General features: G+C 41.0%; 1 protein-coding gene across 1 annotated transcript in view; it reads right to left on the bottom strand.

Annotated features, from left to right (window-relative positions):
* Nucleotides 1-1,347: 1,347 nt before the first annotated feature.
* ZNF366 (zinc finger protein 366) overlaps nucleotides 1,348-11,407 on the bottom strand; it is a 91,633-nt gene continuing 81,573 nt past the window's right edge. The window contains exons 4-5 of the mRNA XM_069745372.1: nucleotides 3,314-3,488; nucleotides 1,348-2,116 (exon numbers count right to left, since the gene is read on the bottom strand). Of these exons, the coding sequence (XP_069601473.1) occupies nucleotides 1,674-2,116; nucleotides 3,314-3,488 (618 nt within the window). The 3' untranslated portion in view covers nucleotides 1,348-1,673. The remainder of the gene's footprint in view (nucleotides 2,117-3,313; nucleotides 3,489-11,407) is intronic.

The following is an 11,407-nucleotide window of genomic DNA, read 5'->3' as shown; positions in this document are numbered from 1 at the left end:
AATATACTACGTGGCTCTGTGCTGTATACTACGTGGCTGGGAAATATACTATGTAAATGGGCAATATACTACGTAACTGGGCAATATACTACGTGGCTGGGCAATATACTACGTAACTGGGCAATATACTACGTGGCTGGCCAATATACTACGTGGCTGGCCAATCTACTACGTCGCTGTGCAATATACTACGTGGCTCTGTGCTGTATACTACGTGGCTGGGAAATATACTACGTAAATGGGCAATATACTACGTAACTGGGCAATATACTACGTGGCTGGGCAATATACTACGTGACTGGGCAATATACTATGTCGCTGGGCAATATACTACGTTGATGGGCAATATACTACGTGGCTGGACAATATACTACGTGGCTGGGCAATATACTACGTGGCTGGACAATATACTACCTCGCTGTGCAATATACTACGTGGCTCTGTGCTGTATACTACGTGGCTGGGCAATATACTACGTCGCTGTGCAATATACTACGTGGCTCTGTGCTGTATACTACGTGGCTGGACAATATATTACGTGGCTCTGTGCTGTATACTATGTGGCTGGGCAATATACTACGTCACTGGACAATATACTACGTGGCTCTGTGCTGTATACTACATGGCTGGGCAATATACTACGTGGCTGTGCAATATACTACGTGGCTGGGCAGTATACTATGTGGCTGGCCAATCTACTACGTCGCTGTGCAATATACTACGTGGCTCTGTGCTGTATACTACGTGGCTGGGCAATATACTATGTAAATGGGCAATATACTACGTAACTGGGCAATATACTACGTGGCTGGGCAATATACTACGTGACTGGGCAATATACTACGTCGCTGGGCAATATACTACGTTGATGGGCAATATACTACGTGTCTGGGCAATATACTACGTGGCTGGACAATATACTACGTGGACATGCATATTCTAGAATACCCGATGCGTTAGAATCGGGCCACCATCTAGTAGAATCATAAATGTGATATAAAGGAGACAACTCACTGCCATCTTCATGTTTTACAATGTATGGTGTGATGTTCACAGTGCACATTGACTCTTAAACTGTTGAAAAACTACCCAATCTGGTAGAGTAAGCTGAAATTTATAGGTTCTTTCTAGCTACTGAACCAAATGTTAGATGCCACCTGCATTCTGCTTCTTCTGAATGACAGACATTTTCACATTTGGCCAAGAAGAATTACTTGAAAATGTCTCTTCTCTAAGTGATCCTCCTGGTATCTTCCCAATATTTAGAATATAAAATAAAAAAGAAACCACCATAAGTTTTAAGTCATTGTTTTTTTTATTACTACTTATTTTTTAATTTTTATTATTATCATTATGCACTCAGGAGTACAATATATTTGCTATAAATTATACTGTAGAACTTCAGGCTGTTAATGGCTGTTCATGCATGGTCACATATTTGGCCTATCGTATATAAAAAAAAGTGCAATTATGACATTGTTCTAGTAACACAAAGCTGATGGAAATATGACTACAACCTATGATAAAACAGTGCTGGACAGACTAGTCAATGGTATTTAATTTCCGTGAGATAATATGAACCTCTGTTTGCCAAGTTCAGATTCTTTGCAATGAATGTTACTTTATACTGTATATTTAGGTGTGTTGTCACTTCTCTTTTGTCCATTTATGGTTTATTCCACTAACTGCTCATCTGTGTTTCTGTTCTTCATATAAAAGAAATAGGGAAGAGATAGTCCTCCTAAACTTCCCTCTTTGTGGCCTAGGTCCACACTTTTCCCTTCTTCTTCTTCTTTGTGCTGGTGACTTATTCTTTCTGCATTGCTTTCTTTGTGGAGAATCTCACAATTGTCCTTGTTTGGCATCTCCTTGAAGTTTCTTAGATGTTCCTCAGAGCAATGTGTTGGCTCTTTATAGATGTTTTTTTGAAATGTGTCCTTAACTTTATATCTGTCTTCTTCCTGATCCTGGAAAGAATTGTTCTTTACAATTTCTCCATCTGAATGATAATTTGATTCTTCATCTCTCCTTTTACTGGATAAGTCAAAGGGCTCTTTCTGCTCTACACTACGAAGGACAATTGAGCGAGAATGATTTGCTCTTACCCGGGCAAACCCTGGAGAAAGAAGGAAATTGATTATTATGGAGATTTTCTCTATAAGGCAGTAGAATGTCAAACTCCCTCATTAAGCTTTCCATTTGAGGTCCAATTTCGAAGGGTGATGTCATCTTGTAGTTCACAGGAACTTAGAGGCTGACCTCCTGTCTACATAGTAGAACATAAGGTGAACTATTTATCAAAGTGTAGACTACATGACACTGCAGCCCAAAATGAAAGGATCCAAAATGTATGGTTATAACAAAGCATATCTACCAGGTTAGCAGGCATTGCAGCTGCTCTGTGACTTACCACTTAAAGCACCACTCCAGAACTATTGATTGTTTTTGCACTGGAGTGGTGGCACTAACATACAGTCCCTGGCCCTAACACTATACTTACCAGATGTCGTCTTCAGTTGTTCCTGGCATTGCTACTGTCCAATTGCACCATTTTGTGGCTACAACTTCTGACTGGAAGTTGGAGGTAACGGTCACAAGATCTCAGTGTAAGTATATGAGCTCCCCGTTCTGACTTGTTCTGGCTCTTATAAACCTACATTGAGTTGTGACTTCCGGTTCTTCCAGCAAACACTGGAGTGATCTGTCAAATTGCTGGAGACTGACTGAACAGTTTCCGATAACTGATGAAGATGGCTGCTGATAAGTATATTACTAAGGGCATGAAACTTAGATTAGTGACACCACTCCAGCGTGGAAATAAAAAAAAAAACACTGGAGTGGTGCTTTAAAGGGAACCTGTCAAGTGATTCATGATGCAGCAATTGCAGCAAGGTATATTTTTCTCAGAAATGCTACAGAGTTTCAGAGAAAATATATTTACTAGATGACCCCGCTGGGTATCATATCTGGAAACAAGACTAGAATGATGCTGCTACAGGTGATTGACAGATTTCTTCTACTTTTCTAGTAGCGCTGAGAATAGCCATCCGAAGTTGGCTTGTAATCTAGCCTCATCTCAAGTTATGGTTGCAGATCTTCTATGACATTTTGGCACTTCAGGGAAAAATGTACCTGGCTGCCATGATGCAGCTAGGCTTTGATTCATGATGACTGTAGTTTCTGTAGTATTAATCAGGGGACAGGTTCCCTGTGAATAATCTGCTACATATTCCATAAAGAAGACATGTTGGTATAAGTGCACTAACACTGTCACAGAGTTAGCAGTATGACTTATACCGTTTATTTTTTTTACCTCGAGAGTGGATGCCTCTTTCGGTGACACCATGTTTGACCTTCATATGGCGAGTCAGGTTTCCCTTTAGCGTGAACTTGCTGGGGCAGTAGAGACATTTGAAGGGTTTGCTGTCTGAGTGCAGATGCATGTGGCCCATTAAATTGTGCATACGATTGAACTCCTTCCCACACAGCTGTTAAAAAAAAAAAGGTGAAAAGAAAAATCAGACCTAAGTATTGAGTAGGTCAAAAATGGATATTATTCTTTAATATTAACTCTTAGACACTTCCTTGAGGGCTGCCATAATATAAATGCAAATTACCTTTCTACACTTTTTGACAGTTTGCTTGCTTTGTGGCAGCTGTGACAAATAAAGGTTCATTGGCAGAGAAATGTCATAAATTCTAATTAAAGCACAACCCCTTCACCAAAGCTGGGGGAGATCCATTTTATTTCAATATATTTTTATACAATTATTAAATAAAAAGTTTAATTCAAAAATATATTTTTAGTAAAAATCTGATTTGCATACCATGTCACGTTCATACTTTAACAGTCATCAAAGGTTTTCTGATCATACAATTATTATATTAACATTTCCAACCAATGTTTTATGGAACTTTATTAAAGGGGTAAAAAAAAAACTATAGGATATATCATTATAAATAAATTACTTTATTTATAAATTATAAATAAATACATTTAAATAGCAAAATCACAATAGTTTTGTCCAGGAAGGTCATCACTACTGTGAGGGAGGAGGGAGACACCATTTTGAGTTATTAATTTCAGGCTCAATATATTATCCAGACTTCTCCCTCTCCCCCTGCTGCTGAACTATGGCCCCCACCCATGGGATAATTACACCATTCCTGAAAAGTACAGGATCTCGCAATATAGCCAGAGAATTAGAGGCATGTTAATTATTGCGAGGAGGAACAGAGCTGGGAGACCCTGCTGTCTTTTGTGCAGGGCGGCCAGCTATCAATCAGCTATCAATGGAGGCCCTAGCTGGAGCGGCTCCAAGACATAGAGATGAATTATGAGAGAACCGTGCATCTCAGGGTTAAGTCCAATATACCACCAGAATCCTGGAAGCCCTCCGCACACACACCTGGGTCTCCTCATTCTTTAGCTGTCTCAGATAGTGAGCTATCGAGACTGGATCTCCAGAACCACTTAGCTGACCCAAGTTTGGATTCTCCATATTGGTCAAGCAAAATCGAACCCGTTGAGATGTCGGTTGTCCCACTAGGAAGTTATGACCCATCGTAGATATTGGGAATTATTTCAGCTAGGAGGTCAGGGGAGGAGATTTCAAGTTGGCCCAGAGGGGCGGTGGCAAATATGGAAGGGGGCGAGCAAAGGGATTAAAACTAGCTACATGCATTTAGCCAGTGTTATTATTCTGCCATGTAATCTGCATCACGTCACGCGTGGAGATGGACCAGAAACTAAGAAAGTACCTGTGGACTTGAGTGCTTCCCTGGATCCACATATTACAAGGAATGGTCTGGCTAGTACTTATACGCTACCTGGGATTGGTTTCTGACCCGATATAAGCTTGTTAGAGGTCTGGCCTTGTATCTAATGAGGAACTGGTGGCAGCATACCAATCTGGTGTTATTGGGGATCCTGGCAGTGAGGGACCGGAGGTTTATATATATATTCCTGTCTGGGACTGGTGATATATATACTGTCCTCTCTGCAGAGTGCCCTGATAACCAGTACAATAACCTCTGTAAGTATTCCAGTGGCTGCTGACAGGGCCGGCGGATGGCGTTGGCATCGGGACAAGTGCCGGGGTCCCGAGCAGGCGGGGACACCGGCGCGCTATGGGGGCCAGGTGCCTGTGCCGCCACTTGCTCAGGCCAACGCTACTTGCGATATTTGCCTGTCCCCGTTCCACCGCTGTGCTATGTCTTCCACGTCCTCTGGCTGTGACGTTCAGGTGATAGGGTGTGATGACGTGATTAGTGCGCACCCTCTGCCTGAACAGTCACTGCAGAGAGCTGGCGACGCTGAGTTGCACCGGGCAGCAATGAGAGGTGAGTATGTAATTTTTTTTTTATTGCAGAAGCAATATAGGTAAATGATCAACATAAACTGCATGACTGAGCATTATATGAGCATCTTATGGAGCCCATCATCTTCTTTATGCAGCATTATATGGGGCATATTTTTGTATGTAGCATTTTATGGGGCCATCATCCACGTTATGGAACATTATATGGGGCATATTTTTGTATGGAGCCATCATCATCTTTATGCAGCATTATATGGGGCATATTTTTGTATGGAGCATCTTATGGGGCCCATCATCAATTTTAAGCAGCATTATATGGGGCATATCTTTGTATGGAGCATCTTATGGGGCCATCATCAACTTTATGGAGCATTGTATGGGGCATATTTTTGTATGGAGCATCTTATGGGGCCCATCATCAATTTTATGGAGAACTAGCTGAAGAGCCCGGCATTGCCTGGGCATAGTAAATATCTGTGGTTAGTTATAGCACCTCACTTCTCTTATTTTCCCATCACGCCTCTCATTTTCCACCTCACATCTCTCATTTTCTCCCTTACACCTCTCATTTTCCCCCTCACTCCTCTCATTTCCCCCTCACTCCTCTCATTCCCCCCTAACACTTGTCATTTCGACCTCATATCTGTCATTTTCCGATCACTCCACTATTTTCTCTCACTCCTCTCATTTTGCACTCACACCTTTTCATTTTCACCTCACACCCCTCATTTTCACCTCACACCTCTCATTTTCCCTCAGTATATACATATTTGTCATCTCCCTTATATATATAGTATACACCTGTATGTCATCTCCTGTATATAGTATATACCTGTATGTCATCTCCCCTGTATATAGTATATACCTGTATGTCATCTCCCCTGTAAATAGTATATACCTGCTGTATGTCATCTCCTCCTGTATATTGTATATACCTATGTGTCATCTCCTCCTGTATATAGTATATACCTGTATGTCATCTCTTCTGTATATACTATATACCTGTATGTCATCTCCTCCTATATATAGTATATACCTGTATGTCATCTCCTGTATATAGTATATACCTGTGTCATCTCCCCTGTATATAGTATATACCTGCTGTATGTCATCTCCTCTATATACCTATGTGTCATCTCCTTTTTTATATAGTATATACGTGTGTCATCTCCTCCTGTATATAGTATATACCTGTGTGTCATCTGCTCCTGTATATAGTATATACCTGTGTGTCATCTCCTCCTGTATATAGTATGTACCTGTATGTCATCTCCCTGTATATAGTATATACCAGTGTGTCATCTCCTTCTGTATATAGTATATACCTGTGTGTCATTTCCCCTGTATATAGTATATATGTGTGTCATCTCCTCCTGTATATAGTATATACCTGTGTGTCATCTCCTCCTGTATATAGTATATATGTGTATGTCATCTCCTCCTGTATTAGACCTCATTCACATGTTAGTTGGTCAGTATTTTTACCTCAGTATTTGTAAGCTAAATTGGCAGCCTGATAAATCCCCAGCCAACAGGAAGCCCTCCCCCTGGCAGTATATATTAGCTCACACATACACATAATAGACAGGTCATGTGACTGACAGCTGCCATATTTACTATATGGTACATTTGTTTCTCTTGTAGTTTGTCTGCTTATTAATCAGATTTTTATTTTTGAAGGATAATACCAGATTTGTGTGTGTTTTAGGGCGAGTTTCATGTGTCAAGTTGTGTGTGTTGAGTTGCATGTGGCGACATGCATGTAGCGACTTTTGTGAGATGAGTTTTGTGTGGCGACATGCGTGTCGCAACTTTTTGTGTGTCAAGTTGCATGTGACAGGTTAGTGTAGCAAGTTGTGTGCAGCAAGTTTGGCGCATGGCGAGTTTTGCGCATTTCGAGTTTTATGTGTGGTGTGTTTTGAGTATGTGCAAGTTTTGTGTGAGGCAACTTTTGCATGTGTTGCAACTTTTGTGCATGTGGCAATTTTTCCGCGTGTGCAAGTTTTGCATGTGGCGAGTTTTCCATGAGGTGAGTTTTGCACGTGTGGCGAGTTTTGCATGTGGCGAGTTTTGCGCGTGGCGAGTTTTGATCGGCGACTTTTGTGTTTCGACTTTTATGTGGCGAGGTTGGTGTATGTGTGGTGAAATGTGTGCTGAGGGTGGTATATGTGTTCAAGCACGTGGTAGTGTGTGGCGCATTTTGTGTGTTCATATCCCCGTGTGTGGTGAGTATCCCATGTCGGGGCCCCACCTTAGCAACTGTACGGTATATACTCTTTGGCGCCATCGCTCTCACTCTTTAAGTCCCCCTTGCTCACATCTGGCAGCTGTCAATTTGCCTCCAACACTTTTCCTTTCACTTTTCCCCCATTATGTAGGTAGGGGCAAAATTGTTTGGTGAATTGGAACGCGTGGGGTTAAAATTTCGCCTCACAACATAGCCTATGATGCTCTCCGGCTCCAGACGTGTGACTGTGCAAAATTTTGTGGCTGTAGCTGCGACGGTGCAAATGCCAATCCCGGACATACACACACACACATACATACACACACACACATTCAGCTTTATATACAGTATTAGAGTATATGGGGCATATTTATGTATAGTGCATCTTATGGGGCCCATCATCAACTTTATGGAGCATTATATGGGGTGTATTTTGTATGGAGCATCTTATGGGGCCTGTGTCTCAATTAATGTAATTTTATTGGTATCTATTTTTATTTTTGAAATTTACCGGTAGCTGCTGCATTTCCCAATCTAGGCTTATACTCGAGTCAGTAAGTTTTCCCAGTTTTTTTTTTTTTAAATTAGGTGCCTTGGTTTATACTCGGGTCGGCTTATACTCAAGTATATACGGTACCTTACAAAATTATTTTAGAAAAATAAGGAATAAAAATAACTGTTTTTCACTCTTTAAAAGTTACTACAATATAACAATTTTTTTTACAACAATTCCAAAGTTTATTTAGTGCTAAGGAGGAAAGTTATCAAACTTCTTCAGAATACAACCACAGGATAACTTCGAAGCGCGTCGAAAATAAAACCGCATGTCTTCAACCTCTGTGTCCTGGATGCTTCCTGTGGGACTTCACCAGTAGAGAAGTAAAAACACTCAATTTTCCTCCACAGAACTGTCTTGGTTTTGCAACCTGTGGTTCTGCAGCAGCTGTTCTACCAAAGCTTTGAAATTGTTGTGAACTACACAACCCCATCAGATGAGCATGTACTCCCCATTAATATACCTATCGCTATTTGAAATAGACACTATTGTGCTTTTCAGCTCCCCAGTGCCTGTGAACCCTCCTGAATAAAAAAGAAAACCCATGCAAAGCATATTTAATCAATCAATAGCAATATCTATCGTGCCAGTAAATGTAAAAGACTGCATTATGATAAAACAAGGGGGGGAAAAGTTTTAAGCCTGGAAAAATCCTGTGTAAAATGTATTACGTAAAATGAAAACAAACAGAAACCTTCATGAAATGTGATTAAGATCCCGTACAAACCTAATAAGAACGGCACGAAGTGTGTGTGTTTTTTCTTTTGTTTTTCACATTCACTTATAGAAATAAGGAATGGAAACCTGCAGCCTGCAGAGAGCTACAAAGGCTGCCACTGAGCTGTCTTCCTTTATAAGAAGGGTGTTTCTTTCCTTAGAGAGGCAGAGAGAGAAAACCAGAATGAGAATGACTGTAAACTGTCCAAAAAGACCGTGAGAAAACAGGAAACTTCGAGAAGTACAAGAGAAAGCAAGATGAAATCTAGTTGCAAGCCATTCCCAGGGGACATGTAAGCCATTGTTATGGAGGCAGTTCAGTCAGTTATATCCTTCCTACTCCTGAGGAGGAGCTCAATGCCAAAAAGTTGCTATCTGGTCATTGCCTTAATCCTGCTGAACATCGGCCAAAAGTCAAAATGGTGCTACCAGGGTTCCTTTGAGCTTTTTGCCATGTTGGCAGGGGGTGTGCTAAAGTCTAAACACGTTTCATTTGTTCTTTCCTCAGTGCTGAAGATGAAAGGGGCACATGCAGAGTCAGAGAACTCAAGTGTTAACATGTCTATCAGACAAGTGCACGGCCATTGCTGGAGCCCCCTCGTATCCCACTTCTGTTTCCTAGTAATCAGTCATATTCACAAGGCACGACGGGGAGCACCACTGTTACACAGCACAAGCTGTTCTAATGCGTTGTGAAGGAAAGTCATGTTCAGCTTTCAATTTGGAATAAAACAAATGTGGGAGATTTAGTATCTTTATCTTAAACGATTTGAAAGCATTACGCTGGGCATAATTATTGGGCAATTTGTGTTTTTGATGATTAATTTTATTACTGAATTACTACAGAGCTGTCGGACAACCCAAAAAGATAATAAATCTGAAACTTGAATATTTAGGAAAGTAAAAGTGAGGTTTTGTCTTTCTTAAGAAAATATTTGTGTGTGCAGAATTATTGGGCAAAAATTAGTGTGCAGAATTATCAAATGTAAATTTCACCATCACAATTAGGTGAGAATAATAACCAAAATGTAAAAAAAAGTACATTTCTAAAAAAAAAAAATAGAAGTGACCAATGTAAGGCTGCTTTCACACATCAGTTTTTTGCCGTCAGTTACAATCCGGCGAATTTTGAAAAAAACGGATTCGGTAAAAGTTGCCGCCGGATCCGTTTTTTTCTCATAGTCTTGTATTAAGATGGGTTGGGACGGATGGTCTCACGTTTCATCCGTTTTTCGCCGGATCTGTCGAAAATTGTCCGGAGGCCGGAGAAAACAGACATAGCAGCGTTTTTTGTGTCCGTCGAAAAAACGCACAGTGACGGATCCGTCGCCGTACGTCATTTGCTAGCGTGGAACCCTATGGCGCCGGATCGGTCAAATGAGGGAATCCGGCAACGGATTCTGTTTTTTTTAACTGTGCATGCTCCAATTTTTTTAGCATCCAATTAGCTGATCAGCTAGTCGGATCCATTGAAAAAACGAATCCATCGCATCAGTTTTTCACAATCTGCGACGGATCCGTTTTTTTCAACATTCGATGCATTGTGACTGATGGCAAAAAACTGGTGTGTGTAAGCAGCCTAACACCTCTTCTTTTCAATTACAGTGAAAAGCTCCATCCATGGAGTCTGTCAGTTTCTCACTCTGTTGACGATCAACTTTTTAGGCAGCACCAACCACAGTCTCCAGGCACTGTTCAGGGAGGTGACCGTTTTCCTTCACCATTAATCTGCCATTTAAGAAGTGCCCACAAGTTCTCTGTAGGCTTTAGGTGTCATGCTGTGAGGGTCTTTGGTGAGGAACAAGGATCTCAAAAACTTTGCATGGAACTGGAACCATAACTATTCCTGTCCAGGGGGTACTCTTGAAGGAAGAGTGGCCCAAGTCTCCCACCTTACTATGCTCATGTTAAACCCTTATGTGTCCCCTTCTCCACTCCATGTGGCATGGGACAGAAATGTAAAGTAAACAAGAAACAAAGACAAAACAGGGATAACAAAAAAACCTCTATCATACAAAAGCACTAACCAACAATAGGGAGGAGGATAGGGACAGGGAGGAATAAAGTAAATGGGAATAGGGACCAGGAGATAAACACACATGTATTACAGCAAACCACTGAACAATACTATGACAATTCTATTCCAACCACTTAGGCCGCCGTCACACTTGCGAGTTTTACGGAAGTAAGAGCGCAGAAACTACGCCCGTAAAACTCGCAAAAAATACGGCACAATTATTCTCTACGCCCCTGCTCCTATCTGCCGTATTAAACTGATCCGTATTATACGGCTTTCTACGGCCGTAGAAAATCGCAGCATGCTGCGTTTGTCACCGTACTGCGCAAGAAATACGCCAATGAAAGTCTATGGAAGTGTGAAAAATACGGATTACACACGGACAAGCAGTGTGACTTGCGAGAAATACGCAGCGGTGTTAGAGAGAAAAGCCGGTAATTCAGTGCGGTGTACAGTAAAATCACACTGACAGCTTACAGTCCAATAGGTAGAATAAATGTGTACACATAGGATATATATATATATATATATATATATATATATGTCAGTGAGACACATATATGTATATA

The sequence above is a fragment of the Ranitomeya imitator genome, chromosome 1 (genome assembly GCF_032444005.1).
Source record: "Ranitomeya imitator isolate aRanImi1 chromosome 1, aRanImi1.pri, whole genome shotgun sequence".
Classification (NCBI taxonomy): Eukaryota; Metazoa; Chordata; class Amphibia; order Anura; family Dendrobatidae; genus Ranitomeya; species Ranitomeya imitator.
Note: the sequence above shows the minus strand (reverse complement) of the source record. Positions and strands in the feature narration are given on the sequence as shown.